The sequence below is a fragment of the Oncorhynchus nerka genome, linkage group LG24, assembly GCF_034236695.1.
Source record: "Oncorhynchus nerka isolate Pitt River linkage group LG24, Oner_Uvic_2.0, whole genome shotgun sequence".
In the NCBI taxonomy this organism is placed as follows: domain Eukaryota; kingdom Metazoa; phylum Chordata; class Actinopteri; order Salmoniformes; family Salmonidae; genus Oncorhynchus; species Oncorhynchus nerka.
In genome coordinates this window covers 97,137,796-97,162,187 of record NC_088419.1, presented here as the reverse complement: position 1 = coordinate 97,162,187, position 24,392 = coordinate 97,137,796, and the positions used below count along the sequence as shown (strand labels likewise).

At 42.8% G+C, this 24,392-nt stretch overlaps 1 protein-coding gene and 1 long non-coding RNA gene across 2 annotated transcripts in view; one reads left to right on the top strand and one right to left on the bottom strand.

Annotated features, from left to right (window-relative positions):
• The first annotated feature begins 7,340 nt into the window (after positions 1 to 7,340).
• The window catches only part of LOC115126456 (zinc finger and BTB domain-containing protein 11-like), a 41,356-nt gene continuing 24,304 nt past the window's right edge, over positions 7,341 to 24,392 (top strand). Inside the window, 5 exon segments of the mRNA XM_065009366.1 lie at positions 7,341 to 7,855; positions 11,036 to 11,295; positions 17,748 to 17,979; positions 20,486 to 21,498; positions 23,500 to 23,808. Coding sequence (XP_064865438.1) covers positions 7,546 to 7,855; positions 11,036 to 11,295; positions 17,748 to 17,979; positions 20,486 to 21,498; positions 23,500 to 23,808 — 2,124 coding nt within the window. The 5' untranslated portion in view covers positions 7,341 to 7,545.
• Positions 13,563 to 14,853, bottom strand: LOC135564362 (uncharacterized). Its single transcript, XR_010460965.1, has 2 exons — positions 14,678 to 14,853; positions 13,563 to 14,637 (listed from the first exon to the last, which is right to left on the bottom strand). It is a non-coding gene; the product is annotated as an uncharacterized LOC135564362 (long non-coding RNA).

Here is a 24,392-nt window from a genome sequence, read left to right as displayed (position 1 = left end):
TGTCCAAGATAAAGGCTCTTAGAGATGTCATGAGTACAGTAAACACAGTCATGATTGTGTCAACAGACATACTGATGGGCTGTAAGTAGACACCCGGTATCAACATACTCCCAATAGAAATGCAATAGGACCAATAAGACCGATAAGACCAATAAGACCGATAAGACCAATTGGACCAATAAAACCAATTGAACTGATAAGACCAATAAGAGCAATAGGACCGATAAGACCAATAAGACCGATAAGACCAATTGGACCAATAAAACCCATTGAACTGATAAGACCGATAGGACCAATAAGACCGATAAGACCAATTGGACCGATAAGACCAATTGAACTGATAAGACCGATAAGACCAATAGGACCTAAAGAACCAATTGGACCAATAAGACCGATAAAACCAATGTGTGTGAACGAGTGAGTATGCAGCAAATCTATCTGACAGCACCAGAGTGTGTAGACCACATAGATAATATGACAGAAATAAGGACACACGGACAAAACCTGTTTTGTTGTCAGGTTCTAGAATGCTAGTGTTTTCAGGTTCTAGAATGCTAGTGTTTTCAGGTTCTAGAATGCTAGTGTTGTCAGGTTCTAGAATGCTAGTGTTTTCAGGTTCTAGAATGCTAGTGTTGTCAGGTTCTAGAATGCTAGTGTTTTCAGGTTCTAGAATGCTAGTGTTTTCAGGTTCTAGAATTCTAGTGTTTTCAGGTTCTAGAATGCTAGTGTTGTCAGGTTCTAGAATGCTAGTGTTGTCAGGTTCTAGAATGCCAGTGTTTTCAGGTTCTAGAATGCTAGTGTTGTTAGATTCTAGAATGCTAGTGTTGTTAGATTCTAGAATGCTAGTGTTTTCAGGTTCTAGAATGCTAGTGTTGTTAGATTCTAGAATGCTAGTGTTGTCAGGTTCTAGAATGCTAGTGTTGTCAGGTTCTAGAATGCTAGTGTTGTTAGATTCTAGAATGCTAGTGTTGTCAGGTTCTAGAATGCTAGTGTTGTCAGGTTCTAGAATGCTGGTGTTTTCAGGTTCTAGAATGCTAGTGTTGTCAGGTTCTAGAATGCTAGTGTTGTTAGATTCTAGAATGCTAGTGTTTTCAGGTTCAAGAATGCTAGTGTTGTCAGGTTCTAGAATGCTAGTGTTTTCAGGTTCTAGAATGCTAGTGTTGTTAGATTCTAGAATGCTAGTGTTGTCAGGTTCTAGAATGCTAGTGTTTTCAGGTTCTAGAATGCTAGTGTTGTTAGATTCTAGAATGCTAGTTTTGTTAGATTCTAGAATGCTAGTGTTGTCAGGTTCAAGAATGCTAGTGTTGTCAGGTTCTAGAATGCTAGTGTGGTCAGGTTCTAGAATGCTAGTGTTGTCAGGTTCTAGAATGCTTTTGTTGTCAGGTTCTAGAATGCTGAGGATAGCTATGAAACAGTTCATCATAAAACATTGATATGATCCAGGACTGTTGCCCAGCAACCCCTTTCAGAGGTGCAGGCATTCAATTATCTCTGCCAGGGAGCATAGGCTGCTCCCCAGACAGAGGAGAGGAGAAAACAGTACTAGAGTCAGGCCTATTAAGTGCTGAATAAAGCAACAGGGTTGACCGTAACAGGGTTTAATCAGCCATAAATCCCCTTGTGACAGAATGTGGCAAGCTGCACTCCTTTTCTAACTTCTAGCCTGTCTTATCTATGGGTAACAGGGCTGCTGTGTTCTGCTCAACCCGCTCTGTTTTCCACCACAGAACACAGCAGAACCAGAACACCTGCTTTTACATAAAGAGTAGAACCAGAACACCTGCTTTTACATAAAGAGTAGAACCAGAACACCTGCTTTTACATAAAGAGTAGAACCAGAACACCTGCTTTTACATAAAGAGTAGAACCAGAACACCTGCTTTTACATAAAGAGTAGAACCAGCTAACCTGCTTTTACATAAAGAGTAGAACCAGCTCACCTGCTTTTACATAAAGAGTAGAACCAGAACACCTGCTTTTACATAAAGAGTAGAACCAGAACACCTGCTTTTACATAAAGAGTAGAACCAGAACACCTGCTTTTGCTTTTACATAAAGAGTAGAACCAGAACACCTGCTTTTACATAAAGAGTAGAACCAGAACACCTGCTTTTACATAAAAAGTAGAACCAGAACACCTGCTTTTACATAAAGAGTAGAACCAGAACACCTGCTTTTACATAAAGAGTAGAACCAAAACACCTGCTTTTACATAAAGAGTAGAACCAGAACACCTGCTTTTACATAAAGAGTAGAACCAGAACACCTGCTTTTACATAAAGAGTAGAACCAGAACACCTGCTTTTACATAAAGAGTAGAACCAGAACACCTGCTTTTACATAAAGAGTAGAACCAGAACACCTGCTTTTACATAAAGAGTAGAACCAGAACACCTGCTTTTACATAAAGAGTAGAACCAGAACACCTGCTTTTACATAAAGAGTAGAACCAGAACACCTGCTTTTTTTACATAAAGAGTAGAACCAGAACACCTGCTTTTACATAAAGAGTAGAACCAGCTAACCTGCTTTTACAGCTCACCTGCTTTTACATAGAGTAGAACCAGAACACCTCACATAAAAAAGTAGAACCAGAACACCTGCTTTTACATAAAGAGTAGAACCAGAACACCTGCTTTTAGATAAAGAGTAGAACAAGAACACCTGCTTTTACATAAAGAGTAGAACCAGAACACCTGCTTTTACATAAAGAGTAGAACCAGAACACCTGCTTTTACATAAAGAGAAGAACCAGAAACCTGCTTTTACATAAAGAGTAGAACCAGCTCACCTGCACCTTTTTACATAAAGAGTAGAACACCTAGCAGAACACCTGCTTTTACATAAAGAGTAGAACCAGAACACCACCTGCTTTTACATAAAGAGTAGAACCAGAACACCTGCTTTTACATAAAGAGTAGAACCAGAACACCTGCTTTTACATAAAGAGTAGAACCAGAACACCTGCTTTTACATAAAGAGTAGAACCAGAACACCTGCTTTTACATAAAGAGTAGAACCAGAACACCTGCTTTTACATAAAGAGTAGAACCAGAACACCTGCTTTTACATAAAGCCAGAACACCTTTTACATAAAGAGTAGAACCAGAACACCTGCTTTTAGCTCACCTGCTTTTACATAAAGAGTAGAACCAGAACCAGCTCACCTGCTTTTACATAAAGAACACCTGCTTTTACATAAAGAGTAAACCAGAACACCTGCTTTTACATAAAGAGTAGAACCAGAACACCTGCTTTTACATAAAGAGTAGAACCAGAACACCTGCTTTTACATAAAGAGTAGAACCAGAACACCTGCTTTTACATAAAGAGTAGAACCAGAACACCTGCTTTTACATAAAGAGTAGAACCAGAACACCTGCTTTTACATAACTGCTTTTAGAGTAGAGTAGAACCAGAACACCTGCTTTTACATAAAGAGTAGAACCAGAACATAAAGAACACCTGTAGAACCAGAACACCTGCTTTTACATAAAGAGTAGAACCAGAACACCTGCTTTTACATAAAGAGTAGAACCAGAACACCTGCTTTTACATAAAGAGTAGAACCAGAACACCTGCTTTTACATAAAGAGTAGAACCAGAACACCTGCTTTTACATAAAGAGTAGAACCAGAACACCTGCTTTTAGAACACCTGCTTTTACATAAAGAGTTTTAGAAGAACCAGCTTTTACACCAGAACACCTGCTTTTACATAAAGAGTAGAACCAGAACACCTGCTTTTACATAAAGAGTAGAACCAGAACACCTGCTTTTACATAAAGAGTAGAACCAGAACACCTGCTTTTACATAAAAAGTAGAACCAGAACACCTGCTTTTACATAGAGTAGAACCAGCTCACCTGCTTTTACATAAAGAGTAGAACCAGAACACCTGCTTTTACATAAAGAGTAGAACCAGAACACCTGCTTTTACATAAAGAGTAGAACCAGAACACCTGCTTTTACATAAAGAGTAGAACCAGAACACCTGCTTTTACATAAAGAGTAGAACCAGAACACCAGCTTTTACATAAAGCCAGAACACCTTTACATAAAGAGTAGAACCAGCTCACCTGCTTTTACATAAAGAGTAGAACCAGAACACCTGCTTTTACATAAAGAGTAGAACCAGAACACCTGCTTTTACATAAAGAGTAGAACCAGAACACCTGCTTTTACATAAAGAGTAGAACCAGAACACCTGCTTTTACATAAAGAGTAGAACCAGAACACCTGCTTTTACATAAACCAGACCTGTTTTAGAACCAGAACACCTGCTTTTACATAAAGAGTAGAACCAGAACACCTGCTTTTTTTACATAAAGAGTAGAACCAGAACACCTGCTTTTACATAAAGAGAACCAGAACAGAACCAGAACACCTGCTTTTACATAAAGAGTAGAACCAGAACACCTGCTTTTACATAAAGAGTAGAACCAGAACACCTGCTTTTTACATAAAGAACCAGAACACCTAGAACCAGAACACCTGCTTTTACATAAAGAGTAGAACCAGAACACCTGCTTTTACATAAAGAGAACCAGAACACCTAGAACCAGAACACCTGCTTTTACATAAAGAGTAGAACCAGAACACCTGCTTTTACATAAAAAAGTAGAACCAGAACAGAACCTGCTTTTACATAAAGAGTAGAACCAGCACACCTGCTTTTACATAAAGAGTAGAACCAGCTCACCTGCTTTTTTTACATAAAGAGTAGAACCAGAACACCTGCTTTTACATAAAGAGTAGAACCAGAACACCTGCTTTTACATAAAGAGTAGAACCAGAACACCTGCTTTTACATAAAGAGTAGAACCAGAACACCTGCTTTTACATAAAGAGTAGAACCAGAACACCTGCTTTTACATAAAGAGTAGAACCAGAACACCTGCTTTTACATAAAGAGTAGAACCAGAACACCTGCTTTTACATAAAGAGTAGAGAAGAACCAGAACACCTGCTTTTACATAAAGAGTAGAACCAGAACACCTGCTTTTAAAGAGTAGAACAGAACAAATAAAGAGTAGAACCAGAACACCTGCTTTTACATAAAGAGTAGAACCAGAACACCTGCTTTTACATAAAGAGTAGAACCAGAACACCTGCTTTTACATAAAGAGTAGAACCAGAACACCTGCTTTTACATAAAGAGTAGAACCAGAACACCTGCTTTTACATAAAACCAGAACACCTGCTTTTACATAAAGAACCAGAACACCTGCTTTTACATAAAGAGTAGAACCAGAACACCTGCTTTTACATAAAGAGTAGAACCAGAACACCTGCTTTTACAGAACACCTGCTTTTAAGAGTAGAACCAGAACACCTGCTTTTACATAAAGAGTAGAACCAGAACACCTGCTTTTACATAAAGAGTAGAACCAGAACACCTGCTTTTACATAAAGAGTAGAACCAGCTCACCTGCTTTTACATAAAGAGTAGAACCAGAACACCTGCTTTTACATAAAGAGTAGAACCAGCTCACCTGCTTTTACATAAAGAGTAGAACCAGCTCACCTGCTTTTACATAAAGAGTAGAACCAGAAAACCTTTTTTTACATAAAGAGTAGAACCAGAACACCTGCTTTTACATAAAGAGTAGAACCAGCTCACCTGCTTTTACATAAAGAGTAGAACCAGAACACCTGCTTTTACATAAAGAGTAGAACCAGAACACCTGCTTTTACATAAAGAGTAGAACCAGCTCACCTGCTTTTACATAAAGCGTAGAACCAGAACACCTGCTTTTACATAAAGTAGAACCAGAACACCTGTAGAAACCAGAACACCTGCTTTTACATAAAGAGTAGAACCAGAACACCTGCTTTTACATAAAAAGTAGAACCAGAACACCTGCTTTTACATAAAGAGTAGAACCAGCTCACCTGCTTTTACATAAAGAGTAGAACCAGAACACCTGCTTTTACATAAAGAGTAGAACCAGAACACCTGCTTTTACATAAAGAGTAGAACCAGCTCACCTGCTTTTACATAAAGAGTAGAACCAGAACACCTGCTTTTACATAAAGAGTAGAACCAGAACACCTGCTTTTACATAAAGAGTAGAACCAGAACACCTGCTTTTACATAAAGAGTAGAACCAGAACACCTGCATTTAGATAAAGAGTAGAACCAGAACACCTGCTGTTAATCTATGATTTGACTATTAGATGTTCAACGTTTCTTTTGAAAAAATGTTTTTAAAAGGAATAGTTTCACTGTATTGAAACGAAAGTTCAGTTCACGTAAAGAGGTTTGACCTTAAAATAAGTGACAGATTAATCACTAATCATATGAAATAAATAATGTACCCGAAATAACTGTCAAAGCAACAAAATAACTAGGCCTTTACAATGATGATGAAACATGGAGAAATGTTGGAGTCAAGAGCCTTTTAAAATCTTCCTAGAATGTGACAAGGGGTTGCTGAATGCTGACTTATTGAGTTCTCCATGTGGTCTATATTAAAGGGCACGTCTTTTAATATAACAGGGTTTAATTCAATATTGGTGCAGAATTTCTACTTAAGATATCAAAGGGATGCAGAAGGTACTCTTTGTGGAACGACCTATGGGGCTAATAAGATTACTTTTGTGTTTGGTAAAGGATAATGTTAATTAGTAATGTAATATACTCAAATCTCCCAGAAAAATCCACCCTTACTCCTAAATGATCTGCCTGCTCCTAACCTTACCTATAATGTCCTTCCTTGGAGGGAATCTGAAGGGCACGATGCATAGTGGCACTGGTAACTGTGGAGTTTGACACCACACACACTGGCACCTGCCAGTCACCTGGGAACACCTACTGGATGAAAGGGCTATAAGAGGAAGGTCATTACATTCCTGTTACTGAATGAAAAAATCAACAGGATCTAATTGGGACGACCCAACTCTGACGTCACCCCATGGAAGTTTACATTTAAAATGGTTGAGGTAAGGGTTTAAGGTTTGGGGTAGAGTTTAGGGTAGGGACATCCAATGGATACCGGATCACTAACCGTTTCTGAATTGACATTGTCGATTTTTGTACTTTATTCCAACAAGTAAAAGAGTCAAGGTTTTCTTAATACCATTATCCATTGAAATATGCAAAATAGAAAATAATGGAAAGATGCATAATAAAAAAAAACAATTACACTAGAAGAATATTAGCTTATAAAACGTGAATCTTTAAAGCGCATGGAAAAGAGATTATAGCCCAGTTTCTTGTGGTTTCTTGAAACATTTCGCCCTCTTGTGGTCATAAAGGTACACAGCAAGGTGTAATATAATTTCTCCATCTTCCGCCATTTCTTACGCAACATCCGGTTGTGCAGCAGCCATTTTGTCTGTTCATGCAAGTCCACCCCTCACGTTCAAGAACTGCGTTCCCACTTCGAAATTACCCGAAATATTGTATTTATATCGCTTTATTTATACTATGTAGTACTTTAAAACGGATTTTAAAAATCCGTTTAATATTAAAAGTTCGAAGAGGATATTTTCTTCGAAATAAATATCGTAATTTGTGTTGTGCGCACGGATAATTAAGGTTATGTCGTGCGAGGAAAGCTACTTAGCCATCAGACGTTATCTGTCCGACGAGCGGGAGCCGTACGCACCGGGGACCCATGGCAATACTAAAAGAAAGATACGTAAAGCAGCCGCTTGCTATGTCGTGCGGAATGGCACACTGTACTACCAGAGAAGGCAGAAGGGCCTGGATGAATTCACCGAGTTGGAAGTGGTGTTGCAGGCAGGACGGAGGAAGGAACTGATCGACGAGTCACACATTGTGACCGGAGGAGAGCACCTCAACCAGCATCACACTTGGGAATCAATTTCTCAGAAGTATTGGTGGAGAGGTAAAATAGCATAAAACTGCTAAAATGAACTGGCAACAATGTATTTTATTTTATCCAGGCCTGAGAACATGCGTAAAACAAAACACCAGTTGACAGTCTTCCCTAACAGTTTATCTATGGCTTGCTAGATAGCTAACCAGTGTTTGATTGGTCAATGCAGGGCATGCTTGTCAACACACGCCACTCATCAATATTCAAATGTAATGCCAATCTCTCCACATTCATGCTCAACATCTTTCAAAAACAGAAGGTAGTCCTTAAATGAATCACATTTGTTATTAATGTGATGAGAGCAGTACTAATGCACCATAATAATGAATGTCAAATCAAATGTTATTTGTCACATACACATGGTTAGCAGATGTTAATGCGAGTGTAGCGAAATGCTTCTAGTTCCGACAATGCAGTAATAACCAACGAGTAATATAACCTAACAATTCCACAACTACTACCTTATACACACATGTGTAAAGGGATAAAGAATATGTACATAAAGATATATGAATGAGTAATGGTACAGAGCGGCATAGTCAAGATGCAGTAGATGGTACAGTATATTCATATGAGATGAGTAATGTAGGGTATGTAAACATTATATTAAGTGGCATTGTTTAAAGTGGCTAGTGATAAATTTTTTACATTAATTTCCATCATTAAAGTGGTTGGAGTTGAGTCCGTATGTTTGGCAGCAGCCACTCAATGTCAGTGGTGGCTGTTTAACAGTCTGATAGCCTTGAGATAGAAGCTGTCGTCCTTGATGATCTTTATGGACTTCCTGTGACATTGGGTGGTGTAGGTGTCCTGGAGGGTAATTAAATCGTCCGATTTAATTAGGGCCGATTTCAAGTTTTCATAACAATCGGAAATCGGTATTTTTGGGCGGCGATTTGCCGATTAAAAAAAAATAAATGTATATATTTTTATACCTTTATTTAACTAGGCAAGTCAGTTAAGAACACATTCTTATTTTCAATGACGGCCTAGGAACGGTAGGTTAACTGCCTTGTTCAGGGGCAGAACGACAGATTTCCACCTTGTCAGCTCGGGGGATCCAATCATGCAACCTTACAGTTAACTAGTCCAACGCAATAACGACCTGCCTCTCTCTCATTGCACTCCACAAGGAGACTGACTGCCTGTTACGCGAATGCAGTAAGCCAAGGTAAGTTGCTAGCTAGCATTAAACTTATCTTATAAAAAACAATCAATCATAATCACTAGTTAACTACACACGGTTGATGATATTACTAGTTTATCTAGCGTGTCCTGCACGCTAAACATGAATTTAAACAGCACTTTCGTGCGTTTTGCCAGCAGCTGTTCGTTGTTCGTCAAGCATTGCACTGTTTATGACTTCAAGCCCATCAACTCCCGAGATGAGGCTGGTGTAACCGAAGTGAAATGGCTGGCTAGTTGGCGTGCGCTAATAGCGTTTCAAACGTCACTCGCTCTGAGCCTTCTAGTAGTTGTTCCCTTTGCTCTGCATGGGTAACGATACTTTGAGGGTGGCTGTTGTCGTTGTGTTGCTGGTTCGAGCCGAGTGAGGAGAGGGACGGACGCTATACTGTTACACTGGCAATACTAAAGTGCCTATAAGAACATCCAATAGTCAAAGGTTAATGAAATACAAATGGTATAGAGGGAAATAGTCCTATAATTCCTATAATAACTACAACCTAAAACTTCTTACCTGGGAATATTGAAGACTCATGTTAAAAGGAACCACCAGCTTTCATATGTTCTCATGTTCTGAGCAAGGAACTTAAACGTTAGCTTTCTTACATGGCACATATTGCACTTTTACTTTCTTCTCCAACACTTTGGTTTTGCATTATTTAAACCAACTTGAAAATGTTTCATTATCTACTTGAGGCTAAATTGATTTTATTGATGTATTATATTAAGTTAAAATAAGTGTTCATTCAGTATTGTTGTAATTGTCATTATTACAAATAAATAAATATATATATATATATATATAGAAAAAAAAATAGTTAAAAAAATAATAATATACTAATACTAATATATATATACTAATATATTTAAAAGGTCCAGGGGTATTGTTGTCATGGAAAGGTACAGGGTAGATGGGTATTGTAGTTCCTACCTGGGTGAGCCGATTCTTCTCCATTGAAAGTGATCTCTTCATCCTTCACCATCTCATTCCACATCTCACTCAGCCCTTCTGGAGAGAACACTCGCTGCCACAGGAAAACACATCGGCCGATTAATCGGTATCGGCTTTGAAAAATCGTAATCGCTCTCGATCGTGCATCTGTAGAAGTTTGTGAGTGCTTTTGGTGACAAGCCGAATTTCTTCAGCCTTCTGAGGTTGAAGAGGCGCTGCTGCGCCTTCTTCACCACTCTGTCTGTGTGGGTGGACCAATTCAGTTTGTCTGTGATGTGTACGCCGAGGAACTTAACTTACTACCCTCTCCACTACTGTCCCGTCGATGTGGATAGGGGGGTGTTCCCTCTGCTGTTTCCTGAAGTCCACAATCATCTCCTTAGTTTTGTTGACGTTGAGTGTGAGGTTATTTTCCTGACACCACACTCCGAGGGCCCTCACCTCCTCCCTGTAGGCTGTCTCATCGTTGTTGGTAATCAAGCCTACCACTGTAGTGTCGTCCGCAAACTTGATGATTGAGTTGGAGGCGTGCGTGGCCACGCAGTCGTGGGTGAACAGGGAGTACAGGAGAGGGCTGAGAACGCACCCTTGTGGGGCCCCAGTGTTGAGGATCAGCGGGGTGGAAATGTTGTTACCTACCCTCACCACCTGGGGGCGGCCTGTCAGGAAGTCCAGTACCCAGTTGCACAGGGCGGGGTCGAGACCCAGGGTCTTTAGCTTGATGACGAGTTTGGAGGGTACTATGGTGTTAAATGCCGAGCTGTAATCAATGAACAGCATTCTCACATAGGTATTCCTCTTGTCCAGGTGGGTTAGGGCAGTGTGCAGTGTGGTTGAGATTGCATCGTCTGTGGAACTATTTGGGCGGTAAGCAAATTGGAGTGGGTCTAGGGTGTCAGGTAGGGTGGAGGTGATATGATCCTTGACTAGTCTCTCAAAGTATTTCATGATGACGGAAGCTACGGGGTCTAGCAACTGCAGCTAGTGTGTATATGCACACTGTTCATTGGTAATACATTTTGCAATGTGATTTAACCCTGTGTATCTATCAGGTATCCTGAAGCAGGTGAAGGACTACATGAGACAATGTAGTCTGTGTCAGAACAGACATGACCGGAGGGGGCTATCGGAGGACGATACCGGACCCAGGCTGCTTGGCCGACCAGGGAGACGCAGGAGGGTCACAACCCCAGCCAGCGAGGAGGAGGAGGAAGAGGAGGAGGAGGAGGGAGACGACGAGATGGACTTTGTGACTTCCGTCCATCACAAGACCCGGAGCCCCAAAACAGTAGCCAAACACGAACTGGTCTTTGTAAGTGTTGCTGAATTTGTAGCCTTATCACTTCAATGTAATATAGTCATCTATTGTCAATTAACAAGAAACATTACTGAACTAAGTAGGACAGTGCATGTTCACTAAGTAGGACAGTGCGTGTTAACGTATCTGAACTAAGTAGGACAGTGCATGTTAACGTAACTGAACTAAGTAGGACAGTGCATGTTAACTAAGTAGGACAGTGCATGTTAACTAAGTAGGACGGTGCATGTTAACTAAGTAGGACAGTGCATGTTAACGAAGTAGGACAGTGCATGTTAACTAAGTAGGACAGTGCGTGTTAACGTATCTGAACTAAGTAGGACAGTGCGTGTTAACGTATCTGAACTAAGTAGGACAGTGCGTGTTAACGTATCTGAACTAAGTAGGACAGTGCGTGTTAACGTATCTGAACTAAGTAGGACAGTGCGTGTTAACGTATCTGAACTAAGTAGGACGGTGCGTGTTAACTAAGTAGAACGGTGCGTGTGAACGTGACTGAACTAAGTAGGACAGTGTGTGTTAACATGACTGAACTAAGTAGGACAGTGCATGTTAAAATAACTGAACTAAGTAGGAAAGTGCATGTTAACTTGACTGAACTAAGTAGGACGGTGCGTGTTAACGTGACTGAACTAAGTAGGACAGTGTGTGTTAACTGAACTAAGTGGGACAGTGCATGTTAATGTGACTGAACTAAGTAGGACAGTGTGTGTTAACTGAACTAAGTGGGACAGTGCATGTTAACGTAACTGAACTAAGTAGGACAGTGCATGTTAACGTAACTGAACTAAGTAGGACAGTGCATGTTAACGTAACTGAACTAAGTAGGACAGTGCATGTTAACTAAGTAGGACAGTGCATGTTAACGTAACTGAACTAAGTAGGACAGTGCATGTTAACTAAGTAGGACAGTGCGTGTTAACTAAGTAGGACAGTGCGTGTTAACTAAGTAGGACAGTGCGTGTTAACTAAGTAGGACAGTGCGTGTTAACTAAGTAGGACAGTGCGTGTTAACTAAGTAGGACAGTGCGTGTTAACTAAGTAGGACAGTGCGTGTTAACTAAGTAGGACAGTGCGTGTTAACTAAGTAGGACAGTGCGTGTTAACTAAGTAGGACAGTGCGTGTTCACTAAGTAGGACAGTGCGTGTTAACGTATCTGAACTAAGTAGGACAGTGCGTGTTAACTAAGTAGGACAGTGCGTGTTAACTAAGTAGGACAGTGCGTGTTAACTAAGTAGGACAGTGCGTGTTAACTAAGTAGGACAGTGCGTGTTAACTAAGTAGGACAGTGCGTGTTAACTAAGTAGGACAGTGCGTGTTCACTAAGTAGGACGGTGCGTGTTCACTAAGTAGGACGGTGCGTGTTCACTAAGTAGGACGGTGCGTGTTCACTAAGTAGGACGGTGCGTGTTCACTAAGTAGGACGGTGCGTGTTCACTAAGTAGGACGGTGCGTGTTCACTAAGTAGGACGGTGCGTGTTCACTAAGTAGGACGGTGCGTGTTCACTAAGTAGGACGGTGCGTGTTCACTAAGTAGGACGGTGCGTGTTCACTAAGTAGGACGGTGCGTGTTCACTAAGTAGGACGGTGCGTGTTCACTAAGTAGGACGGTGCGTGTTCACTAAGTAGGACGGTGCGTGTTCACTAAGTAGGACGGTGCGTGTTCACTAAGTAGGACGGTGCGTGTTAACGTAACTGAACTAAGTAGGACGGTGCGTGTTAACGTAACTGAACTAAGTAGGACGGTGCGTGTTAACAAAGTAGGACAGTGCATGTTGTATGTGATGTAGGCTCCATGGACATGCCTCATCTGTGTTTTGAGGTTCTTATTCCTACTGTTTACTCTTATCGCTCACACAAAAAATAAACAAACAAATAAATGGTTGGATTACTAAATGGAGCGTCATGCTATACATGATGAATATTGAAATTAGCCCGTGACAGTAAAATGAAGCAGTTGTCTTGTTTTTGTAAATATAAATATGTTTTGCTAAGGGTTGGATCAGCTTTAATATTGTGGATAGATGGTTTCTTCCATCAATGTAATTGTCTGCATCATTTCCAATACCCCATATATTGTTTGGGTAAATACAGTGCCTTGCGAAAGTATTCGGCCCCCTTGAACTTTGCGACCTTTTGTTCAAACATAAAGATATAAAACTGTATTTTTTTTTTGTGAAGAATCAACAACAAGTGGGACACAATCATGAAGTGGAACGACATTTATTGGATATTTCAAACTTTTTTAACAAATCAAAAACTGAAACATTGGGCGTGCAACATTATTCAGCCCCTTTAAGTTAATACTTTGTAGCGCCACCTTTTGCTGCGATTACAGCTGTAAGTCGCTTGGGGTATGTCTCTATCAGTTTTGCACATCGAGAGACTGAAATTCTTTCCCATTCCTCCTTGCAAAACAGCTCGAGCTCAGTGAGGTTGGATGGAGAGCATTTGTGAACAGCAGTTTTCAGTTCTTTCCACAGATTCTCGATTGGATTCAGGTCTGGACTTTGACTTGGCCATTCTAACACCTGGATATGTTTATTTTTGAACCATTCCATTGTAGATTTTGCTTTATGTTTTGGATCATTGTCTTGTTGGAAGACAAATCTCCGTCCCAGTCTCAGGTCTTTTGCAGACCCCAGCAGGTTTTCTTCCAGAATGGTCCTGTATTTGGCTCCATCCATCTTCCCATCAATTTTAACCATCTTCCCTGTCCCTGCTGAAGAAAAGCAGGCCCAAACCATGATGCTGCCACCACCATGTTTGACAGTGGGGATGATGTGTTCAGGGTGATGAGCTGTGTTGCTTTTACGCCAATTGCATTGTTGCCAAAAAGTTCCATTTTGGTTTCATCTGACCAGAGCACCTTCTTCCACATGTTTGATGTGTCTCCCAGGTGGCTTGTGGCAAACTTTAAACAACACTTTTTATGGATATCTTTAAGAAATGGCTTTCTTCTTGCCACTCTTCCATAAAGGCCAGATTTGTCTAATATACGACTGATTGTTGTCCTATGGACAGAGTGTCCCACCTCAGCTGTAGATCTCTGCAGTTCATCCAGAGTGATCATGGGCCTCTTGGCTGCATCTCTGATCAGTCTTCTCCTTGTATGAGCTGAAAGTTTAGAGGGACGGCCAGGTCTTGGTAGATTTGCAGTGGTCTGATACTCCTTCCATTTCAATATTATCGCTTGCACAGTGCTCCTTGGGATGTTTAAAGCTTGGGAAATCTTTTTGTATCCAAATCCGGCTTTACACTTCTTCACAACAGTATCTCGGACCTGCCTGGTGTGTTCCTTGTTCTTCATGATGCTCTCTGCGCTTTTAACGGACCTCTGAGACTATCACAGTGCAGGTGCATTTATACGGAGACTTGATTACACACAGGTGGATTGTATTTATCATCATTAGTCATTTAGGTCAACATTGGATCATTCAGAGATCCTCACTGAACTTCTGGAGAGAGTTTGCTGCACTGATAGTAAAGGGGCTGAATAATTTTGCACGCCCAATTTTTCAGTTTTTGATTTGTTAAAAAAGTTTGAAATATCCAATAAATGTCGTTCCACTTCATGATTGTGTCCCACTTGTTGTTGATTCTTCACAAAAAAATACAGTTTTATATCTTTATGTTTGAAGCCTGAAATGTGGCAAAAGGTCGCAAAGTTCAAGGGGCGAATACTTTCGCAAGGCACTATACATGATGAATATTGAAATTAGCCCGTGACAGTAAAATGAAGCAGTTGTCTTGTTTTTGTAAATATAAATATGTTTTGTTAAGTGTTGGATCAGCTTTAATATTGTGGATAGATGGTTTCTTCCATCAATGTAATTGTCTGCATCATTTCCACCACAAATTTCTTGTTAACAAACTATAGTTTTGGCAAGTCGGTTCGGACATCTACTTTGTGGATGACGCAAGTCATTTTTCCTACAATTGTTTACAGACAGATTATTTCACTTATAATTTACTGTATCACTATTCCAGTGGGTCAGACGTTTAGATACATTAAGTTGACTGTGCCTTTAAACAGCTTGGAAAATTCCAGAAAATTGTGTCATGGCTTTAGAAGCTTCTGATAGGCTAATTGACATCATTTGAGTCAATTGGAGGCGTACCTGTGGATGTATTTCAAGGCCTACCTTCAAACTCAGTGCTTCTTTGCTTGACATCATGGGAAAATCTGGATAAATCAGCCAAGACCTCAGAAAAAAATGGTAGACCTCCACAAGTCTGGTTCATCCTTGGGAGCAATTTCCAAACGCCTGAAGGTACCACGTTCATCTGTACAAACAATAGTACGCAAGTATAAACACCATGGGACCACGCAGCCGTCATACCGCTCAGGAAGGAGACGCGTTCTGTCTCCTAGAGATGAACGTACTTTGGTGCGAAAAGTGCAAATCAATCCCAGAACAACAGGAAATTACCTTGTGAAGATGCTGGAGGAAACCGGTACAAAAGTATCTATATCCACAGTAAAACGAGTCCTATATCGACATAACCTGAATGGCTGCTCAGCAAGGAAGAAGCCACTGCTCCAAAACCACCATAAAAAAGCCAGACTACGGTTTGCAAATGCACATGGGGACAAAGATGGTACTTTTTGGAGAAAAGTCCCCTGGTCTGATGAAACAAAAACTGTTTGGCCATAATGACCATCGTTATGTTTGGAGGAAAAAGGGGGGGAGGCTTGCAAGCCGAAGAACACCTTCCCAACCGTGAAGCACGGGGGTGTCAGTATCATGTTGGAGGGGTGCTTTGCTGCAGGAGGGACTGGTACAATTCACAAAATAGATGGCACCATGAGGACGGAAAATGATGTGTATAAATTGATGCAACATCTCACGACATCAGTCAGGAAGTTAAAGCTTGGCTTAAGGACAACAAAGTCAAGTTACTAGAGTGGCCATTACAAAGCCCTGACCTCAATCCTATAGAATTTTTTTGGGCAGAACTGAAAAAGTGTGTGCGAGCAAGGAGGCCTACAAACCTGATTCAGTTTCTCCAGCTCTGTCAGGAGGAATGGGCCAAAATTATTGTGGGAAGCTTGTGGAAGGCTACCCAAAACGTTTGACCCGAGTTAAACAATTTAAAGGCAATGCTACCAAATACTAATTGAGTGTATATAAACTTCTGACCCACTGGGAATGTGATGAAATAAATAAATGCTGAAATAATTCATTCTCTCTACTATTATTCTGACATTTCACATTCTTAAAATAAAGTGGTGATTCTAACTGACCTAAGACGGGGAATTTTTACTATGATTAAATGTTAAAGAATTGTGAAAAACTGAGTTTAAATGTTTTTGACCAAGGTGTATGTAAACTTCTGACTTCAACTGTATCTGCATGTGTGTGATTTATATATATATATATAATATAAAGTAATGTACTATGGGTATGAATTAGCAGAATAAGCAAACAAATCAACATACATGAAACTCCTTTGTGTAACTTGGAGAGATCGAGTAGAGTAGTAAATACAAGCCTGAGAACCAGTGGTTATATATATATTTTGTTCACACTTTATTTTAGGAATCAACCTTTTATAATTCCCCAAACCCTACCATCCTTCCCCCAGCAATAACACATCGGCTTCATTTTATACATACTATACACATTTTACAGACTTTCTGAGATGTAGCCATTATTTACTATTTTACACCTAGGGTTACTATACATAACTTTAACCCATTTTATAAGAGATTCTCCAAAATTGAGATATTCTAGGCATTTATATATAAACGCCTACAGTTGTAGTGTGTTGCAGGTGGACAGTAGTCATGACTTCCTGTGTTATCTATCCAGGTGGACGGTAGTCGTGACTTCCTGTGTTATCTATCCAGGTGGACGGTAGTCGTGACTTCCTGTGTTATCTATCCAGGTGGACGGTAGTCATGACTTCCTGTGTTATCTATCCAGGTGGACGGTAGTCATGACTTCCTGTGTTATCTATCCAGGTGGACGGTAGTCGTGACTTCCTGTGTTATCTATCCAGGTGGACGGTAGTCGTGACTTCCTGTGTTATCTATCCAGGTGGACTTCCCTGTGTTATCTATCCAGGACGCTCGTGACTTCCTGTGTTATCTATCCAGGTGGACGCTAGTCATGACTTCCTGTGTTATCTATCCAGGTGGACGGTAGTCGTGACTTCCTGTGTTATCTATCCAGGTGGACGGTAGTCGTGACTTCCTGTGTTATCTATCCAGGTGGACGGTAGTCGTGACTTCCTGTGTTATCTATCCAGGTGGACGGTAGTCGTGACTTCCTGTGTTATCTATCCAGGTGGACGCTAGTCGTGACTTCCTGTGTTATCTATCCAGGTGGACGGTAGTCGTGACTTCCTGTGTTATCTATCCAGGTGGACGGTAGTCATGACTTCCTGTGTTATCTATCCAGGTGGACGGTAGTCGTGACTTCCTGTGTTATCTATCCAGGTGGACAGTAAAGGAGTGGTGAAGCAGTACCTTCCCAGACACGGTCAGACGATGCTGGACAAGCTGAACCAGCAGCGCCTCAACAACCAGTTCTGTGACATCACGCTGCTGATCGAGGGGGAGGAGCACAGGGCCCACAAGGCTGTGCTGGCCGCCTGCAGCGACTACTTTAATGAGCTGTTTATAGAGAAGGGAGCTGTGTCCAGTCACGAAGCGGTGGTCGACCTCTCAGGTGAGACATGTATTCAAAGGTACACTATGTATACAAGAGTTTGTGGACACCCCTTCAAGTGAGTTGGCTATTTCAGCCACATGTATAAAATCGAGCACACAGCCATGCCGTCTCCGTTGGCAGTAGAATGGCCCGTATGGAAGAGCTCAGTGACGTTCAACGTGGCACCGTCATAGGATGTCACCTTTCCAACAAGTCAGTTTGTCAAATGTCTCCCCTGCTAGAGCTGTCCCCGGTAAGATCGCCGCTATTGGCCTCTTTAGCAGTGGAAACGCGTTCTCTGCAGTGATGAATTGCGCTTCACCAACTGGTAGTCCGACGGACGAATCTGTGTTTGGCGGATGCCAGGAGAACGCTACCTGCCCCAAAGCATAGTGCCAACTGTAAAGTTTGGTGGAGGAGGGATAATGGTCTGGGGCTGTTTTTCATGGTTCGGGCCTCTTAGTTCCAGTGAAGGGAAATCTTAACACTACAGCATACAATGACATTCTAGATGATTCTGTGCTTCCAACTTTGTGGCAACAGTTTGGGGAAGGCACGTTCCTGTTTCAGCATGACGATGCCCCCGTGCACAAAGCGAGGTCCATACAGAAATGGTTTGTCGAGATCGGAAGAACTTGACTGGCCTGCACAGAGCCCTGACCTCAACCCCATCGAACACCTTTGGGATGAATTGGAACACCGACCATGAGCCAGGCCTAATCGCCCAACATCAGTGCCCGACCTCACTAATGCTCTTGTGGCTGAATGGAAGCAAGTCCCTGCAGCAATGTTCCAACATCTAGTGGAAAACCTTCCCAGAAGAGTGGAGGCTGTTATAGCAGCAATGTTCCAACATCTAGTGGAAAGCCTTCCCAGAAGAGTGGAGGCTGTTATAGCAGCAATGTTCCAACATCTAGTGGAAAGCCTTCCCAGAAGAGTGGAGGCTGTTATAACAGCAATGTTCCATCATCTAGTGGAAAGCCTTCCCAGAAGAGTGGAGGTTATTATAGCAGCAATGTTCCAACATCTAGTGGAAAGCCTTCCCAGAAGAGTGGAGGCTGTTATAGCAGCAATGTTCCAACATCTAGTGGAAAGCCTTCCCAGAAGAGTGGAGGCTGTTATAGCAGTAATGTTCCAACATCTAGTGGAAAGCCTTCCCAGAAGAGTGGAGGCTGTTATAGCCGCAAAGGGGGGGACCAACTCCATATTAATGCCTTCCCAGAAGAGTGGAGGCTGTTATAGCAGCAAAGGGGGCAGTACTTCATTTAGCATGGGGTCAGATGGGGTCAGACACCAGGAGGACAGCAGTACTTCATTTAGCATGGGGTCAGATGGGGACAGACACCAGGGGGACAGCAGTACATCATTTAGCATGGGGTCAGATGGGGACAGACACCAGGGGGACAGCAGTACATCATTTAGCATGGGGACAGACACCAGGAGGGAAGCAGTACTTCATTTAGCATGGGGTCAGACACCAGGAGGACAGCAGTACTTCATTTAGCATGGGGTCAGATGGGGACAGACACCAGGGGGACAGCAGTACATCATTTAGCATGGGGACAGATGGGGACAGACACCAGGAGGGAAGCAGTACTTCATTTAGCATGGGGTCAGACACCAGGAGGACAGCAGTACTTCATTTAGCATGGGGTCAGACACCAGGAGGACAGCAGTACATAATTTAGCATGGGGTCAGATGGGGTCAGACACCAGGAGGGCAGCAGTACATCATTTAGCATGGGGACAGACACCAGGGGGACAGCAGTACATCATTTAGCATGGGGTCAGATGGGGTCAGACACCAGGAGGGCAGCAGTACATCATTTAGCATGGGGTCAGACACCAGGGGGACAGCAGTACTTCATTTAGCATGGGGTCAGATGGGGTCAGACACCAGGAGGGCAGCAGTACATCATTTAGCATGGGGTCAGACACCAGGGGGACAGCAGTACATCATTTAGCATGGGGTCAGACACCAGGGGGACAGCAGTACATAATTTAGCATGGGGTCAGATGGGGTCAGACACCAGGAGGACAGCAGTACATCATTTAGCATGGGGTCAGATGGGGTCAGACACCAGGAGGGCAGCAGTACTTCATTTAGCATGGGGTCAGATGGGGACAGACACCAGGGGGACAGCAGTACATCATTTAGCATGGGGTCAGACACCAGGAGGGCAGCAGTACATCATTTAGCATGGGGTCAGACACCAGGGGGACAGCAGTACATCATTTAGCATGGGGTCAGATGGGGTCAGACACCAGGAGGACAGCAGTACTTCATTTAGCATGGGGTCAGATGGGGTCAGACACCAGGAGGACAGCAGTACATCATTTAGCATGGGGTCAGATGGGGTCAGACACCAGGAGGGCAGCAGTACATCATTTAGCATGGGGTCAGATGGGGTCAGACACCAGGATGGCAGCAGTATATAATTTAGCATGGGGTCAGATGGGGTCAGACACCAGGATGGCAGCAGTACATCATTTAGAGGAACATCTTGTCTCTCTCTCCCCTCAGGTTTCAGCAAGGTCAGTTTCCTCCCCCTGCTAGAGTTTGCATACACCTCCAACCTCTGCTTCAACTTCTGTGTGATGGCCGACGTTGCCACGCTGGCCCGACACCTCCTGATGGCCGAGGTCCTTCAGATTTGTGAGTCCGTCCACAAGCAGGTGGAGGAGCAGAAGCTGATGGTCTACCAGCAAGGAGACATCCACACGGTGGTGTCCAGCCAGCCGGCACCCCAACAGGCCCCGAATGAAGACCCTGGGGCCTACATTATGACCATCGGCAGTGACGGCCATGCCGTGGTGACTCATACTGGGCTAGCTGGAGCAGGGGAGGACCTGGACTCCTTGGCTGTCGTGGAAAACACAACAGAGTCCTTCAGAGGGGATCTGACGTCTGTAGTCACCCAGGCTCTGGGTGGTGAACCAGGGGAGACTATGACCGTGGTTGGGGAGGCAGGGTCAGAGACGGTGACGCTAGTCACCCACAGTAGCCAGGCCCGGGTAGGCGAGTCGGTCACCCTCTTCTCCCCTACTGGAGAGACAGAGACCATGACGGTGGTGACCCACAGCGGCCAGGCCGGAGCCAGTGAGTCCCTGGCCGTGGTGTCAGCCTGTCTGGCCCTGGAGCAGCAACCGCAAGACGGGGACGAGGGAGAGGGGGCCTCCCCCTCCATGGAGCCAGGGGCCTTCCTCATCAGTGTGGACCCAGGGAATGTTGCAACATCATCATCATCAGCCCCCCAGGCCTCCCCCAAGCCTCCCCCTGCTCCACAACTCCCCAGGAGGAAGAGAGGGCGTCCTGCCAAAGTCAAGCAGGAAGTTGTGGAGGAGCCTCCTGTTGACGAGGAAGTGCCAGAGCCAGTTTCTCCCCCTGCAGAGGAGATCCATGAAGATATGCAGGGGACCCATGACCCCTATAAGAGACGCCTACGGCAGCGTTCCGTGGGGGAGGGAGGGTACGTCAGACTACACATGGGGCTGGAGAAGGACCCAGCACCCTCACAGCTCCCCAACACCCCCAAGGTAATCAGAGTCACTGTGTACAGCGCCATGAAAAAACTATTTTCCTCCTTTCTGATTTTCTGTATTTTTGCATATTTCCGACACAGTTGAAGTCAGAAGTTTACACTCAGTTTGAAGTCATTAAAACTAGTTTTTCAACCACTCCACAAATTTCTGGTTAACAAACTATAGTTTTGGCAAGTCGGTTAGGACATCTACTTTGAGTATGACGCAAGTCACGCAATTGTTTACAGACAGATTATTTCAATTTATAATTCACTGTATCATAATTCCTGTGGGTCAGAAGTTTACATACAAGTTGATTGTGCCTTTAAACAGCTTGGAAAATTCCAGAAAACGATGTCATGGCTTTAGAAGCTTCTGATAGGCTAATTGACTTCATTTGAGTTAATTGGAGGCGTACCTGTGGATGTATTTCAAGGCCTACCTTCAAACTCAGTGCCTCTTTGCTTGACATCATGGGAAAATCTGAATAAATCAGCCAAGAGCTCAGAAAAAAATGGTAGACCTCCACAAGTCTGGTTCATCCTTGGGAACAATTTCCAAACGCCTGAAGGTACCACGTTCATCTGTACAAACAATAGTACACAAGTATAAACACCATGGGACCATGCAGCCATCATACCACTCAGGAAGGAGACGCGTTCTGTCTACTAGAGATGAACGTACTTTGGTGCGAAAAGTGCAAATCAATCCCGCAACAACAGCAAAGGACCTTGTGAAGATGCTGAAGGAAACAGGTACAAAAGTATCTATATCCACAGTAAAACGAGTCCTATATCGACAACCTGAAAGGCCGCTCAGCAAGGAAGAAGCCACTGCTCCAAACCGCCATAAAAAAGCCAGACTACGGTTTGCAACTGCACATGGGGACAAATATCGTACTTTTTGGAGAAATGTCCTCTGGTCTGATAAAAGAAAAATAGAATTGTTTGGCCATAATGACCATTGTTATGTTAGGAGGAAAAAAGGGGGAGGCTTACAAGCCGAAGAACACCATCCCAACCGTGAAGCACGGGGGTGGCAGCATCATGTTGTGGGGGTGCTTTGCTGCAGGAGGGACTGGTGCAATTCACAAAATAGATGGCATCATGAGGAAGGATAATTATGTGGAAATATAGAAGCAACATCTCAAGACATCAGTCAGGAAGTTAAAGCTTGGTCGCAAATGGGTCTTCCAAATGGACAATGACCCCAAGCATACTTCCAAACCTGTGGCAAAATGTCTTAAGGACAACAAAGTCAAGTTACTAGAGTGGCCATCACAAAGCCCTGACCTCAATCCTATAGAAAATTTGTGGGCAGAACTGAAAAAGTGTGTGTGAGCAAGGAGGCCTACAAACCTGACTCAGTTACACCAGCTCTGTCAGGAAGAATGGCCCAAAATTCACCCAATTTATTGTGGGAAGCTTATGGATGGTTACCTGAAACGTTTGACTCAAGTTAAACAATTTAAAGGCAATGCTACCAAATACTAATTGAGTGTATGTAAACTTCTGACCCACTGGGAATGTGATGGAAGAAATAAAAGCTGAAATAAATCATTATCTCTACTATTATTCTGACATTTCACATTCTTAAAATAAAGTGATGATTCTAACTGACCTAAAACAGGGAATTTCTACTAGGATTAAATGTCAGAAATTGTATAAAAAAAAACTGAGTTTAAATGTATTTGGCTAAGGTGTATGTAAACTTCAACGACTTCAACTGTATCATATCTTTAACCAGAACTTAATATTAGATAAAGGAACCTAAGTTTACAAATAACACATGAAATGATTTAACACAATTCCCCTGTTTGACAACATTATTGTCCCTTAATATGCAAAAATAGACAATCAGAAAGGGGACAAATACTTTTTCACGACACTGTAGATGAATTAGCGAGGATTTTACATCAGTCTTGCAGAGCAGACTTTGATCTGTGTGTTTGAGAGAGCGGTTTCACCCATCTGTTCTGTATCTCTCCCCCTGAATCTCACCCCAAACACCCCCAAGAAGAGAGGCGGAGGCGCCAAGAGACCAGTTAAAGTGATCGAGGCCGCAGCGACACTGATCGGGATGGAGACTGTTGTCCAGACGGACATGGAGGAGATCCTGTCAGTGGAGGGCGTGTCAGACGGAGCTGAGCCTATCACAGAGCAGGCTGTGGGGGAGTGGCCTGAGCATGGCCCCGCCCATCCAGATGGAGGGAGTGAGGTGGAGGGAGAACACGTCTGTTCAGAGTGTGGACTGTCGTTTCAACGACGCTACGCTCTCATCATGCACACGCTCAAACACGAGAAGACCAGGCGATTCAAGTGTAGTGTACGTAGCAACAACACTGTTCTCTAGGTGTAGTAGTGTACGTAGCAACAACACTGTCCTATAGGTGTAGTAGTGTACGTAGCAACAACACTGTCCTATAGGTGTAGTAGTGTACGTAGCAACAACACTGTTCTCTAGATGTAGTAGTGTACGTAGCAACAACACTGTCCTATAGGTGTAGTAGTGTACGTAGCAACAACACTGTCCTATAGGTGTAGTAGTGTACGTAGCAACAACACTGTCCTATAGGTGTAGTAGTGTACGTAGCAACAACACTGTTCTCTAGATGTAGTAGTGTACGTAGCAACAACACTGTCCTCTAGATGTAGTAGTGTACGTAGCAACAACACTGTCCTATAGGTGTAGTAGTGTACGTAGCAACAACACTGTTCTCTAGGTGTAGTAGTGTACGTAGCAACAACACTGTCCTATAGGTGTAGTAGTGTACGTAGCAACAACACTGTTCTCTAGGTGTAGTAGTGTACGTAGCAACAACACTGTTCTCTAGATGTAGTAGTGTACGTAGCAACAACACTGTTCTCTAGGTGTAGTAGTGTACGTAGCAACACTGTTCTATAGGTGTA